This window comes from Eutrigla gurnardus (genome assembly GCF_963514095.1).
Source record: "Eutrigla gurnardus genome assembly, chromosome: 14".
NCBI classification, from domain to species: Eukaryota; Metazoa; Chordata; class Actinopteri; order Perciformes; family Triglidae; genus Eutrigla; species Eutrigla gurnardus.
Genome location: NC_139937.1, coordinates 2,864,884 through 2,880,959, shown reverse-complemented (window position 1 = coordinate 2,880,959; position 16,076 = coordinate 2,864,884). Strand labels below are relative to the sequence as shown.

Here is a 16,076-nt window from a genome sequence, read left to right as displayed (position 1 = left end):
CTATTTGCATGGACAAATAAAAGTTGTGAAACTTTGCATTTATTACAAATACATTATTTTTTCCTGGCTTTATTCAATTTGATCATACACCGCCAGGTAGGTTAACAATGAACATACATTTTCCTAGAAAACTGAAATGGACTACATTACACCACGCAGGCCAGACTTTGACTTGGTTAACTTTACATAATAAGCTGTGTGTGTAGCAACAAGCATACTTCACTCCCTACATGTTCATATTTTTGCTGTGTTTTTATTTATTTATTTTTTCTGTTCTTTTATTACCAGAAAAAGGACATTCATGCTGACACTCTATGGCTGATAATTGAAATGTACATGTCACATTTGTTGCAGAATGTCAATAAAAAGGCAAATAAAAAAAATTATTATAAAAAAAGAAAACTGATCTCTGTCTGATCTCTCAAGAGCAACATCATATTAATTGAATAACCTTGTTGCAGAATTATCTGCCTAAATTACACAACATTGACCTTATAGAAATGGGGTGCATACGGCCTTTTCAGACGCGTCATCATATGTTTCTTGTTTGGAAGGTTGTAAAAATGTTTAGTCGTGTGCTCCTGCAGCATGTTTTAGTACGTGATGTCGACTCAGCACCTCAATCTGCTTCACCAGGAACTGCTTGTCACGGCCCTCCTGCAAGCCAAAGACCCACTGTTGCATTAGTAAAAATCAAATAGGCCTACCTTCGTATTGTCAAAATTCAATATCACGTAAGTCTTTGCTTTACAATGCACCATTCAGTTAAATGCCACCAACTTACCAGTTTTAGCTGAGCTCTTAGCAGAGCAACACTTTTCCCATAGACAGAGGCTAAGGCTATGAAGTAGCTCATCACCACACTGCCAGGGAGAAAGCAGCCATGATTATACATTATACAATGAACAGTGAAGGACTACATAATATGCAGGTAAAATATAGGCTGCATACCATATCTGGGGTCGAGTACAGTACTGTTTATGGCTAAAAATAATTTACTCACCAAGATAACGCAAACAGAGGGATGGAGAATGCCTGGGAACCAATGAAGAAGAGAAAGTCCTGTGTGATTTCAGAGAGACTGTAGAAAGATGTTGGAACAATCGACCACATGTTGGGGAAGAAACGGAAAGGGCCGCAACCCATAGAAGGATGGATCCTGGATGGAAAGAGGGAAACACTCGTCTTCAGCAATGTAATATAATACTGAAAACATTATTTTCCAATGTCAAACTGACCTGCATGTCCTCTTACAATTATGAACCTTCTGACCTGCTGAGTAAAACATCGTTCTACTTTACAGTAGGCTAATTATTTGTCAGTGCCGGCCCCAAACTAAAAAAGCACGTCTGCTGTGATTGTTAACAGGGGATAAGGACGCAATCAGCACTCACACAGCAAGACTGTAAATCATGACAACTGTGCCCAGGCCCCAGCCGAACAGGAGCACCACCAGGAAAAAGAAGGTGGAGGTGGTGGAGCGAAACGTCTTCAGTGCTGGCCGGCAATTATAGAAAAGGGTGATCTGAGGGGACAAAATCATCAAGAGTGTCGGTGAGTAACTCCCCTCACAAGGCAGACAAACTGGCTTTGGGGTGAACGTCTTCACCTTCTTGAAGTGGAAGAGGAGGACGAACTTGATGGTGTTGATGAGCGGCAGCAGAGGGCAAAATAGAGCGCCTGTCCAAACCACAGTCTGACCATAAACCAGTCCGAGCACGTTGGCAGGAACCACAAACTCCTGTCGACCCACCCACTGAGCCAGCTTACTGGACCAGTTGTCCACCACCATCCTGACACACACACACACACACACACACACACACACACACACGGTCAATACAGCTGAATATGTTTACTTAATATACTGCATTCATTTGCGCAATTTCCATCTTATTTAATCAAGCTAACTTCACACAGGGATTTGTACCTGCGTGGGAACTCCACCAGGACGAGCACAGCAACGTTGATGAGGAGGTCAAACAGGGTCAGCTTGTACATCTCCTGGCCTACACGTGTTTCCCAGCACTAAACGATGACACACACATGAAATGACAAACTTTTTCATATTGAAAACATCACACATAGGCCATGTTTTGTGTTCTTTGGTGTTTTCCTGCACATTTTTAGACTTTGTTGCTCAATGTAGGCGGGAGCCAATTTTTTTTATATTTATAGCATTGCAGGCCTACACACAAGCAGTAATTAAACTCTGTGTCATAAATTATTCTGAGCATATTTCAGGCTCCATCATTTCATAGTCTCTCTTTATTCTGGTGTTAATGGGTGTCAATCAATCATCAGTCTGTTACTCTGTAACTCACATGTCATGCAGAAGTATAATTACCGGGTAGACTTGATAGTTGTATTGGCACAGTTTACAATCTCCACTATATTTGTCTCCGTCACAGGTGATCTGCCGCCACAGGGTGAAGAGGAGGACCCCCAGACTCACCAGACGAAGGACCACTGCCCTGATCATGAGAGACACAAGACAAATCATCATCAGACCAACACAATTGAAAATGATGTAATTATGCTATAGAGTAACTATAGACCAGGTTGTAAAGCAGTGTTTATACATCCAGAAGTATACTTCTACATCTCTGCACTACATTTCTTTGAATTTCAATGGTAATGGCTTATAAAATACATGACAAAATCTGTGGAAACTTGTCACAAGTTTAGGGGTGATTTCTCTTCTGACCCTCTCAAATGGTTTCATTTAGACACTTGAGGCCCAAACGGGACCCGACCCCTCTGTCTCTGGACTAAACTAGCTACCTGTAAATGAATAGGTTACACCAGCTACAGTAAAATGTTACTTTTATATGTGTTATACATCTATCTATCTATCTATCTATCTATCTATCTATCTATCTATCTATCTATCTATCTATCTATCTATCTATCTATCTATCTATCTATCTATCTATCTATCTATCTATCTATCTATCTATCTACACATTTTCTGATAATACTTCTGCACTTTTACATAACTTTTGAATGATGGCTTTTCTTTTACTTGCAAAGTATTGGTACTCTTGGTTAAAGTAAGTAAGTATTTTGAGACACACTAAATGTAAATGCTCTTACATAATCCCTCTCTCACAGAAACACTGGTGCAAACCTTAACAGTGCCACTATCACAGTAGTGCTGGGGGCGTATCGCTCTATCAGTGCGATCTGGTCGCACAGCAGCGGCACCACGAAGTTCCCGGTGGTGATGACAATGGAAGGTAGATACTCGAAAAACAAACCCAGGATCCCTTCTTCACCACTTCTTTCCTGTGTGCAACAGATGGGGGCCAAACATGGGGCCAAACAGTCACTGAAGACTTTCAGAGCCAAGACAACATACACATCATCACTTTTCTGTCATTTACCTGGCTGAAGTTGGTGGCCACAAAGATGCCATAGAAGGCTGCTATAATTAGGCCAAATGAGACAAAACACATAGAAACACGTAGAGAGTATAAAACGATTTTTTGACACAAAGTCAGAGCAGCTGCTCTTTTCATGATGCTCTCCTCCTCCAGATCCACCTGACGGAAAAAGAGAAAAGAGACAAGGGGTCATCTGAAAGCGTGCAGGGGACGATGATGCAAACCTGTGTTGTGCTGCAGATCCTGCTAAATGGAACAGATCCCCTCTGACCTGGAGCCGGTAGTGGATGTTCTTCTGCTTCAGTTTGGTAGCTCGGTCTCCCAGGCAACCGTAGTCCCAGCCGGTGAACACTATGATGCTGTAGTTGCCCACGGCGCTGCCTCCCGTTGCCACGGCAACTCGAGCTGCAGTCCCCATGCTGTGCGTGAGCAGCGAGTCAGACAAGAGGATACAGATGCAGATCAAGGTGACTGATTTATTGACTCCGGCTTTTAAATATCATTCTGTTCCTGAAATCTCCCTGACACGGCTGCACACACACACACACACACACACACACACACACACACACACACACACACAGGCTGCATCTTGATTATTAACACTGAACCTATTGGTTCTGGGACTGACCGTGCTATGATACAGATGAGACAAAAGATGAAGTAGAAGACGGCGGTGAAGAGGTAGGCCAGGGGGATGTTGTAGGAGAAGTTCCTGTCCTCCACCCTTGTGTTGTTGTAGTAGCCATAAAACATGTAGGAATACTCCATGAAACCCTGAACAAAGAGGAGACGTGTGGTCACCAAGCATGTCTGAGGTAAAACATGTTCATGAGATGTGGTTTAAGTTGACTTTCATCAGCAGAGAATAGAGCAGAGCCAAGTGGGAGCAGATTGTCTTCTATTGAGGACACTGGGGTCCACCGTATTTAGGGGGGGGGGAGTATTAGGCATTCTGGTGCTGGGTGTCATTTTCAACGAGGTTATAAGAAAAACAGACGTGATATTGGATTATTAAAATAAAGTTAATATAATACATATAATTATATAATAATACATTTCACATCAACTTTTAAACTGACATTTTGGATGATACAATTAGTCACGTTCTTGTCCGTAGTTAGATGAGAGGATGGATACCGTCTGAGCTCTCATGTTTGTCTGGTAAATATAGTGCTGGAGGCAGGAGACAGGTCAGCTACACAGCATAAAGAATGGATCAGTGGGTAAACGCTTCCAAGGCCAAGGTATCCACATAACAGCACCTCAAAAGTGTACTGATTAATATTTAAATATTTGTTTCTTTGATGTGTACAAAAATCAGAGTACATAAAACACATGTTGTAGTTGGACAGGGGTCATACGGGGAGTCATTCTTGCACTGGAGCAGTGATTTGCTGAAGTTCTGGTTTTCACACTCAGGTTGCCAAGAGAATGAAACTCCAGAACAGAGCCGGCCCGAGGCCCCAGATTGATCACTTTTACTATTTTTTTACTCGTGCTATTTGAATACCATTATTTTCAAAACATTACAAAAAAATCCCACAACAACATAACCATGTAGCCTATCATATCCTCTTCCCTGGGTTGCCTGTAGCAACACCCAGGTGGGAGTTAAAATCAGTGTCTCCCACCTTAATTTCATTTGGGAACGTTGGACAGACAATCCAGGTGTTTGGAGAATAAGGGGGGCATCCAGAGAATTAGTCAGGGCCAACTTCGCTCCAGAAAATCCCTGCTCCTATCCAAGAGTCCGTCACCGGGTCTATAAAAGCACATGTATTTGTTTTTGAAGTGTAAGGGTGCTGGTAGGTGGATGTTACCTCGGGACATGACCAGACTAGCTGTTTGCAGTTGTTTATGCTAAGTTAGGCTCACTGGCTGCAGCCTCATATTTCCCATACTGGCATGAGAGGGGTATCAATCTGTTCACCTCAAGTGAAGCTTTGAATAGTGCAACCATGAGCAATGTCCAAAACATTTGTAACATCCTGGCTACGCTCTTGAAGGGTGCAAACATATATAGAGAGCTGAAGCTCATATCTTTGATGCAGATGCTGCGGTTTCTCACCGTTCCCGACAGTAAGTCCAGGAAGTAATTATAGAACACCACCAAGCCTTGAGGATTAGGGTCATAATCCATGCATTCCTCTGGACCTGCAAAACACCAAATCAAAGCTTTTTGATCTCTGCATGTATTCTCAGTGTTTCTACAGGCTTCCCTGAAACATCTTCATCACCAAACATCATGCAGTTGTTCTTATTTAAGATGTTATATAGGAAGGAGAAGGAGAATGGAAGCAGTGGTGATTAAATGCAGGCCTGCAGCTCTCTTGATAGCAGAGGGTCTCCATCCCCACACTGTCGTCTAGATGAGGCTCACCACACAGCTTAAAAGAAATCAAAGGGGTTTTTATCTAATTAAATGAGAAATTGTGAAACCTTCCCTTGTGAAAATGACTGAAAGGCAAAAATGATAAAAAAAAACTACTTTAAGGTTTGGAGAGCATGTGGGAAAGAAGCTTAAGTTATTGGCCGTGCATGATAAAATGTTCTAACTTTCTATCACTTAAAGATGATCCTCTGGTAATTACATGTATTATTTAGATATCATTTTGGGGAAAAATCTTCCGCTCATTTTGTTTCTGAGGGGAATGCCACTGCTGGTGATGGTCAACCCAGTGTGTGCCATGTGTGACCCCTCAAGGTAAAGCAAAAGAAAATGTTGTGTTACCAGTGCTGTTAACAGGGCTGGCCCCCACCGATCTGAAGACGACGCTGGGGACGACGACAAATCCAGCAATCAGTAAAAAGGAAACAAAATTGAGCACCACTAAGAATCGCAGGAACAGGAAGTAAGACTGGACGCCGCCTCCAAAGTTCCCTACGGGGGCAAAGGGCCAAGATTTCATTAAAAATGCAAACATGGATTCATCAATGTGTTAATAAACACTTTCTATGACAATATGATGCATAAGGTATACGGTATAATGTGATCTATAGTTCTGAAATGACCTCTAATCTTTTGCAAAGTCTTTCTCCACAGCATGAAGAAGTAGAGAAATCCTCTAGCGTTGCCTTTGAGTTTATGCAGAAGTTTGGTCTTCTTCCGTTTCCAGGTCTGCCTGTTGGAAGCCACGGGGATCTGCATCTTCTGCACCTGCCTGTAACAAACAAGTTACACACTCTGGGCTCTGGAGTATTTACTCTGTGATAGAATTATTGGTGTCTCTTGTCTGTCTTACGTGATATTTATTTGATCTTGTATGCTTCCTGTGCAAAGTGAATCTCCCCCTGGGGTCAATAAAGGCTTTCATTCATTCATTATTGTGGTCTGATATGAAACACAAATGTGAAAACTTAACCTCACATAGTGCACTAAGGACTGACCATATGATTTGACTTAAACCTGCGATACCTCGTTTTGGCCACCTGGGGGCAGTTGAAACCAGCTGTGAACACCAGAGTGAAATATCACCTTTTGAGTTGTTGTTGGCAAACAGCTGCTTATTTACACATCCAGTAGTTACCAAGTAACATTAATATTCATTTGGAGTCTCTAGCCACCCGATGAATCCAATCCAATACTCAGGCCTTATATCTCTGCTTTGGTCTCTACCAACTTCTGAGGGGAATATCTGACTCTTCAGCTGCTCCACTGCTTCTGTCTGTCTGTCTGCCATTGGCTGCTGAGTAGAGCTTTATAATATATTAGTGGAAACAAGCTGCGTCCCATAGAGGAGTGAACCAAAAACATTAAAGTTGCAGCCATAACCATAACCAACTTGCCTCCAAGCTCTTTGGCAATCTCTGTAGATCACTATTTGGCAGTTCATATATTTCTATTAGAAAAACACTGATTTTAGTCTCTTTTAAATTTTAGTTCAAATTCTATTTCAAAGCAGAGTGTTTTAGGCTGTAAATGTTTGGATCTTTAGCTGAGACATTTTTAAAAACACCACCAAACGTTCAGCGGTGCTCATACCTCACAGACTTTTTCAGGGCCATGGGCAGAGGAATGTCCCTGAGGTCCCGAGGAGGTCCACCGGTGCTCTCTTCATCCTCCTCTACGGGAGTTGAGCGCCAGTCGAACTGAGGAGGATTCTGATTGGACTCTCGAGTTGATACCCGTCGTAACCTTAGTGACTGCTGGTCACCCTGCTGGTCACCGAGGTAACCGTTCACTGTGAGTTGAAGGGCAGAAAAACAGCAAAGAACGATCAAATCCATATGTAAACACAATTAAGTCCAATTAAATGATGATTACATATCAGCGGTGACATTACTTACATATTTATTCAATTCAAATGGTGAAAAACAGTGTTTCAAATGAACAAACGTGTCAGTAAATGTGATCAGAGGTAAGAAAAGACACACCTTCAGTATAGTCATACACCTCTGTGGAGCCGCGTCTCTGTGGTTCATGGGCCATCTCTGTGATGCAGTTTAACACAACCAGCTTTAGAGACCTCGTTCCTCGGTAGCCACATCTAACACTTCACCAGCAACACACCTGGAATCAAACCAACGGCCAACCGAGTCGTCATGAGGAAACGCTGCCTGGAACCCTTCCCTGTCGTCTTCTCTCACGGACTTTACTCCCTTTGTAAATGACCACACAGGCACTTCCTTGTATGATTTAACCCATTCTTTACAAGGATCGAGTTACCATCCATTTACAATTCACACAGTCTAACAACGAGAGAAAAGAAAAGACACACACAGCATGAAAGTGGATTACACTAAGAAGTCATTTGTGTTATTGAGGAGTTCAGAGAAGTGTCTTTATTTTGGTGTATTTCTATTGCAGGCAGTGATGGGAACAAATACGTAATATAAATATGTACAACATTACTGTATATGAATTCACCGGGCACAAAATGTTTATTTTATCAAAGGGATTCAGTTCCTTTCAGCTGAAAGAAAGCATTGAAGCATTGTTGGGCGGTAACCAAGCAGGTGTGTTTGTGTTCACTAAAGCCGGAGAGTTAATGATTTCCCAGTCTAGCAAATGAAGAAATATAATGTATCATAGCCTTTGTCTTCAAGTTTTATCTTACTGATGTACACAAGGAAATTATGAACTCTATTTTGAACAAAAAAATTAACAGAAAATCCCATAAAGTAGACTTTAAAGGGGAAGATATGCTGATACATATTCCACAAGCAACACAAACGGTTACAATTGGTGCAGTACGGAAAGATATATAAAAAAAAAACCCTGAAAAAAAGCTGAAGAATAAATAGCCTGGAGATGAGCAGTCATCAGAAGGAGAAGTCACAAGCACCACTGCAATAATAGAAACAAAGGGGATCATTTCTACAGGCTTGAGTTTTGACACAGAACAAAAGCATGACACAAAATGCATTTGCAATTCAAATGATGTCGGTTTGAGGTAAACATACAACACACGGGAGGTAAGACGTCTACTGTAGAAAACACAGACACGGCAGCCATCACACAGTAGAGACAGGAGTGAGTGAAACATGTTTCACAACCAGGACTGAGCGATAATTCATCACCGGCCCTCGCTGTGCCATTATCTGTTATCTGTGCCGGCACGTTGGCAGCTTACAGTCAGGATTTGAAACTTGTGACTTTTTGTATCAAATGTTTGGTCCCAACCCCGAATGGTCCACGGTGGCAACACAGACGTTTTAGCAGTGAACGGACCGTTGCGACACACACTCACATACAACACTGCTACAGATGTCATTGCAGATGTTTCCCATTCACTCACAGTCGCTGGCAGAACAACAGGAAAAAATGAACCATTTGGATTCACTGGGTCGAGGGAGCAAAACAGCACAGAAATGTTCAGCAAATGAAATGAGGAAGATTATAATGCTGCTTAAAGAAGTCCGAATGAAACTAGGCAGCGATGCCAACGGAACGTGGACCTTACTTTGCTGCTAGACAAGCTGCAGAGTAACGTTCACATTGTGTTTTCTCGGCGTCTGACCATCACAAACGCATCATTCTACTAAGACTGTTTTACATGGTCAAAAACTGTGAAGGTGCTGATTTTAGACACCGACTGGCAGGAGAAATTGCACTATAAAAGGTCCTATACCATGATACGCAGTGCTGCTGGAATGTTTTGTTGGTTTTGAATCACATTCAATTACTTCTCTTTGAAATATTTTAAGATCATTATGAGGATTCAGCTGGTTATTGTTTGACAAAGTCCACCGCCTGCTGTTAAAAAGAGCATCTTGGGATTCCAACAACCTCATTTTGACCAGTAATACAGTTCACGTAAACACTTACAACTGGGAATGCTCTTATGAAATAGAAGCACACGTACTGTACAGGCAGATGCTCAGAAGACGGGAGTGAATTAACTATTTACACCCCAGTTGCCACTCAAACTACAAAAGTAACATTCATTGAGCTTAAACATTCTCTCTCAGTGTTCACGGTACCTTTATGTACATTTATGGAATGTCTTTTACCCAATTTTACATGTTACATTTGTGTCCGACCTATCTACATCTCCCCACAATAAACCGTATTGAACCCATGTGACATTTGTTGCTAGGAAGATGAGTGTTGGTGTGATTGAAATAACTCTCCCCATGTTCCAAAAAGTATTCTGTTGCTCCATTCAGTCTGTTTTTTCGCCAGTTTTCACATTTTCTATCTTCTCTCCCTCTCTTTTCTCCTCCTTTTCCCCTCTCCTTCCTTCCCTTTTCCCTCCTTTCAGAACCCTGCCGACTACGATGCAGCAAACGGCGATGATGTGTATGATGAAGTAGATGGAGGTCCAGTAGTTGATGGTGTCAGAGGCCTTCAGCAGCACGAAGCCCATGCACATGTAGTCGTAGGCCCTCATCTTCAAGAACCAGTGAACCCAGTCAAAGACGTTCTGTCCAAAAGGACCCAGTTTAGCGCGGACCGAGGCCTCCATGGCGGACTCGGCGGCGATGCACAGGGGGATGGTGAGGAAGGAGAGGTAGTAGCCGGCATGTAGGCCATGCCAGTAGGCGCTGATGAACATGGTCCAGCCGGCCCTGAGAAGCAAAGATAAGAAAGGAGGGATGTTGAAGTCAGATGGAAGGCCACTGTGAGCGTTTCTGTCTTCTGCCATGTCATGTATTTAAGATAAAACACTGAAGATGCCAGGGCAGAATCACGGGGGATTCTGTAGAAAGCTAGTTAAAAAGGTATTAGTAAAGTTATTTAAGGTGTGTGGTGGGACATTAAATAATTCCTACATGTCCTCCGTCTCTCAGAGAATAAACATAGCAGAAAATGTCCCTAATATAAATGAGATTTCAAGAATAAATCGAGTGATATTCTGCATTTGTATTATTGTCAACAAATCCCATGAGGAGACCAACACCAACAATGATCCTACTCAGTAAGTATTATCTGTGTCCAAGAATGATTAACAGCAAACAAATGAGCTACACTATAATCATGATCCTGTTTTAAAGATTTGCATTTTTAGTAGGTTTGAGTTCCACAGAAGAACAAAGATATAGTTGTGTTTGGTCTTATGGGATTAATTGACTAACTTAACTAAGAATATCACCAGCCTTATTTTCTAACAGTGGACTTCATTAGGAAACAACACCTGAAATAAAATGTGTAGGAGAAGAAGCTTCACTGGTAGCCCTGCAGAAAATTCACATTTAAAAGAGAGGGAGAGAATGGAAAAGAGAATGACTAGAAAACATGCTTTAAAATTTGGAGATTATTGTTATTATCTCCATCCATCCATCCATCCATCCATCCATCCATCGTCTATCGCTTTATCCTGTATTCAGGGTCGCAGGGGGGAAGACAGGTAACCAGTCTATCACAGGGCTGACATGTAGAGACAGACAGGTAACCAGTCTATCACAGGGCTGACATGTAGAGACAGACAGGTAACCAGTCTATCTGACATGTAGAGACAGACAGGTAACCAGTCTATCACAGGGAGACATGTAGAGACAGACAGGTAACCAGTCTATCACAGGGCTGACATGTAGAGACAGACAGGTAACCAGTCTATCACAGGGCTGACATGTAGAAACAGACAGGTAACCAGTCTATCACAGGGAGACATGTAGAGACAGACAGGTAACCAGTCTATCACAGGGCTGACATGTAGAGACAGACAGGTAACCAGTCTATCACAGGGAGACATGTAGAGACAGACAGGTAACCAGTCTATCACAGGGAGACATGTAGAGACAGACAGGTAACCAGTCTATCACAGGGAGACATGTAGAGACAGACAGGTAACCAGTCTATCACAGGGCTGACATGTAGAGACAGACAGGTAACCAGTCTATCACAGGGCCGACATGTAGAGACAGACAGGTAACCAGTCTATCACAGGGCTGACATGTAGAGACAGACAGGTAACCAGTCTATCACAGGGCTGACATGTAGAGACAGACAGGTAACCAGTCTATCACAGGTCCATTACTTCATGTCCGTGAGCACATAGAGCCTCACCTGAGAGCGTAGGCTTTGAAGGGGGCGTTGGGGTAGATGTAGTGATGCAGCCACCATTGCACTGTCATGTTCCAGTAACGCATGCCATGGCGGACCTTCACACAGAAGTCGGTGTTGTAGCAGTCGATGTTCTGGATGGTTTTAAAGTCATATTGCTCTTCAGCTGCTGGATCAGGACTGGCCACCAGGGGAAACATTAAGAAAGTGAGCAATGCAGTTATATTAACAACACACACATATAATGATGCATTCATCATTCTACTCGTTAGTTCTGTAATGACACCTGTAGTTGATGGTAGGTCCTCCTCCAGGCTTGGCCAGCGCCTTCTCTGGGTAGCAGCCCAAACCTGCACTGATACAACCAGCCTCGGCTCCACACCACGCTGCATAGAAACGCATCCTGAACACGAAGAACACTGCTATCATGTAGAAAAGCCTGGTGATAGAGAGAGGAAGGCAAATGATTCATCTCTGTCTGACCAAACATCTGCATGGATATCACCAAGACAATTAACCCATAACTAGTACTCGGCCTGTCACGTCGTTTCCTCTGACAAACAGCAGCCAGACTGCTGCCAAAATGTTAGTACACACATTGTACATCAGTACACTGTAGTTTAAATTAACTGGCCCTCAGGACAATTTAAGAAATATTCTGAAATATTATCCCCCACATTTAAACTTTCTCCATTACATAAAAGAATCTCTTCAAAAGCACATTTAAAATGTTCAAGTTGTTTGGTTTTAGCCACACAAAGTTCTTTCTTTTAACAAATTTGATTCAACATATTCTTCCCCTCACATTTACTCACATTATTAATACACATTCATGAAATTATGCAGTGACATTTATATGATAAACCTACAACTTCTGTAACTGGCATTGTAATTACAATTAAAAGACATTATCAGGGCAGATGCATTGTAACAATACCTAAACAAAAACTGCTGATCCAGGAACTCCTCCGTTCGGACATAGGCCAGTGGGAAGACAGAGTTGACAGCCAGGAATAGAGCGCCATAGACAGGAACCAGCTTCAAACGTTCCAGGCATGGCACCCAGCCAGGCAGGGCCTGAGGGCTCGGCTGCCTCAGCCAGTCAACGTACGTTTGGAAGCGAAAGAATGGACCTTTAGTGAGATGGAGGGAGGATATTAAGGAATGAAGGCAGTGTTGAGAAGACAGTGATAATGACAAAAAGATGCAAGACACAAAAGGGAACAGTGTGATTCAAAAGAAGAGAGGGTGTTGTCGGAAATGAAAGGGGAGTAAGAAAACAAAAACAGAGTAGAGGTACATGAGAACCAGGAGTAAATCTACAGAATACTGAAAACGATATGGACTCACAATATTGGACAAGTAGCGGAGAATAAGACAAAGAGAGACAATAGTTAAAATTCATGCAAAAGCAAATGAACATCAAAAACAACACACATGAATATAAACAGCTTGCACACAAACATAATCTTTCATTTTTAAGTATACTTACCGGTCATTATACCAACATAACAGTAGCTATAGGACAGAATGTCGTAGAGGGAGGGCTCCTGAGACAGACCACCAATCATGGGAGACTTGGCAAAAGAGCTCACGTCCTTTTTCTTCTCCATGTGGAAGCTGTGCACCTCGTTCGCTAGACTCACCATCTGATTCAAAAACAGAAGCATACATCAACGAAGATGCACAAAATGTGTGTTGCTTTGATTGATCTGGCTCTGTTTCTGTACCTTGAGAGTCAGAAGTAGCTGGATGGCGTTGGCGAAAGGTGTCGGTGTTGGCAGACCGAACCAAGTGACCAGACGGAAGAAGAGGAGGTAGAGAAAGGTCCAGGTGAGACTCAATGCTGGGGCGTGCCTTGAGAGACAGACACACATGTTATGAGTGAGTGTATATGTTATGTCTGCAAAGTCCAGTTCACGAAGACTGTTTTGTCCCTATGCACTCATTGACTGCTGTTGTGTGCCACGTGCATCAGCATTTGAGGTACAGCACAGCTGAAACCAGTAGTTGATTATTTTGGAATGTTCATTTATTTAATACATGTATTTGTTTGCACATAAAAACACAATTATTAAGTTATTATATGTAGAGAAAGACATTTATATGTAAACAAAAACTTGAACCTATACTCAGATAAACGTGAATTGAAGCTGGTGCAGGAGAGGTGAGAAGCTATAAGCTTACGCAAAAACTCCTAAAAGCCAGAGACTAGATGAATAGGTTCAGAAAAAATACCCCAAATTCTTCCCAGGCTTTTTTAATTATGAGGATTTTCTGCTTACTTTATCATATGTAATGGTATATTGAATATATTTGGGTTTTTGACTGATTCTAAGACAAAACAAGCAATTTCAAGACATAAACTTGAGTTTAAGAAACAGTTTGGGGTATTTTTCCGGGTACTTTTACATTTCAGAGACTTTATAGATGTGTGTGTGTGTTAAAGAAATGCATTTGTAAAAGCATGACTGTTTATCACTCACCGCCAGCTGCTCTTTATAATAATCCATTGTCCAATCACCGTCACAAGAGAATGGAGTGTGTGGATGTGACAGGTGGCAATGGCGATAGAGAGGCCCAGAACCAGAGCTGCCCCCTGTTTCACAGGAGGACCTGAAGTGAAAGCAGTTAGACAATGACGCCACCTACGACCAACTACTAAGAAGCTACATGGGATGGGAAAGCACCCGAGACAAAGCATGAAAAGCTTTTTAAAATCTGTATTTTCCACGTATTGCTCAAAACTGCAAAATCATTGTTTATGCCAGTTAGAAAATATGAATGAATGAATTATGTTTTGTTCCAAAATACTCACTGAGATAACGGAAGAGGAATCCAACAGGGATGGAGGCAGCAAGAATTCCCAAGTACACCAGCTCATCCGGAGACATCGCTCTGGTCATTAATAAACAAATCATAATCAACAGACAACAACAAAAAGACCAATATGTGACAGTCACTATAAAGGCAGCCACCTTGGTGAAGCTAATAATTCCTATTTTTATTGCGCATGCATCACAGATTCTTTACCGAAAGGGTTTTGAGGATGTTTTACCGCTAGATCACAATATTGCAAATTGGTGGGAATATTTACACACTTAACACATAAAAAGTGAAGGTTGGTTACTTTGTTTGCACGTGTTTGCTGACAAATATACGTTCATTGTTAGTCTTTATTTCTTCTATAAGAAGATTTTTTTTCTCTACATTGACATGTTCTGTTTTTACTTAGTAATTGAGTTAAGGTCTCTCTTCTTATTCTAAATACACATTTATTTTGTCTACTATTTAACTTGGCCATTTCATTTTGTAATTGTGAGAAATTTGCTACGACGTTATGATAAGACAGGCTACATCAATGTCCACAGCAACAACAATGATCAAATCTCCAGGCTGTATTTCACAATATATCCAGCGGGTGAAGCGAAAACCTTTCCCATTACCGTAATTTCTGGTGAGTTGCGCAAGAGCACCCACTTTAACGTTGTTGCAGCACCACGTTCGATTATTTTGAAAGGTCAAATAAAACCGTAAATATTTAAAATACAGGAGCCTTACACATATGCCAACATTAAATTACACAGAAATATCACATGGTACCGTGTCCAAAAGCTAACAGGAAGTAGTTTATGATACAGTAGGCTAGTCTATAGATCTGGGACTGGGGGAAACCTCCGCTTCCTTGTTCACTTTCCGGGGCTCGTTAACGTACAGACAGTACACGAAACATACAAAACCAAGTTAGGGTACTGAAGTGAGTCTAGAATCGCTCCCGTGCCTTAAAAATGCTACTTCCAGTCAGTCAACAGCAACATAGCCAGAGAAAAGGAAATTAACTGCTTTTATACATAGCGATAGATTAACACAGCGGTTTGAAAGGCGGGTGTTACCCACTGTAACGTCCCTGTCTGCAGTTAGCTCCAAACAATGCTCATTAGCTTACTAGCTTCCACACAGACTTGTCGTTAACATAACGGAGCGTCCGTTTGAACGCTTTACTTACGTGTTTAACGGGTTGAAGCACCACGGGGGTTGACTCCGGTCTCTGGCAGTGCCTGCACACCCAACCTAAAGCCCCATCCACACCGCTAAACAGCAGCAGTTTACTTCCTGCCTGATGCACTGTGACGCCATCTAGCAGGACCGTACCAGTCAAACTTCAGGGGTGTGGAATAAGCCATTTGGTATTCAGGCACGGACGACTTGGATTCTCGGATAAACTGCAGGCAACAGCCAAC

The 16,076-nt window shown here is 42.1% G+C and overlaps 2 protein-coding genes across 2 annotated transcripts; both read right to left on the bottom strand.

Moving 5' to 3' along the window:
- Window positions 1-44: 44 nt before the first annotated feature.
- On the bottom strand, window positions 45-8,083 carry tmc4 (transmembrane channel-like 4). The gene is made up of 17 exons (XM_084026081.1): window positions 7,900-8,083; window positions 7,764-7,820; window positions 7,372-7,570; window positions 6,402-6,550; window positions 6,121-6,270; window positions 5,458-5,543; window positions 4,018-4,163; window positions 3,658-3,805; window positions 3,387-3,545; window positions 3,131-3,288; window positions 2,348-2,474; window positions 1,931-2,028; window positions 1,610-1,793; window positions 1,395-1,525; window positions 1,004-1,159; window positions 785-863; window positions 45-657 (listed from the first exon to the last, which is right to left on the bottom strand). Exons 1-17 carry the CDS (start codon window positions 7,931-7,933, stop codon window positions 568-570), a joined length of 2,151 nt encoding a protein of 716 aa, XP_083882207.1. The 5' UTR covers window positions 7,934-8,083; the 3' UTR covers window positions 45-567.
- A 168-nt stretch (window positions 8,084-8,251) lies between these two features.
- mboat7 (membrane bound O-acyltransferase domain containing 7) lies at window positions 8,252-15,963 on the bottom strand. Its single transcript, XM_084026082.1, has 9 exons — window positions 15,842-15,963; window positions 14,654-14,733; window positions 14,322-14,451; window positions 13,566-13,692; window positions 13,328-13,484; window positions 12,773-12,968; window positions 12,122-12,274; window positions 11,839-12,015; window positions 8,252-10,400 (listed from the first exon to the last, which is right to left on the bottom strand). Exons 2-9 carry the CDS (start codon window positions 14,727-14,729, stop codon window positions 9,995-9,997), a joined length of 1,422 nt encoding a protein of 473 aa, XP_083882208.1. The 5' UTR covers window positions 14,730-14,733; window positions 15,842-15,963; the 3' UTR covers window positions 8,252-9,994.
- Window positions 15,964-16,076: the final 113 nt, after the last annotated feature.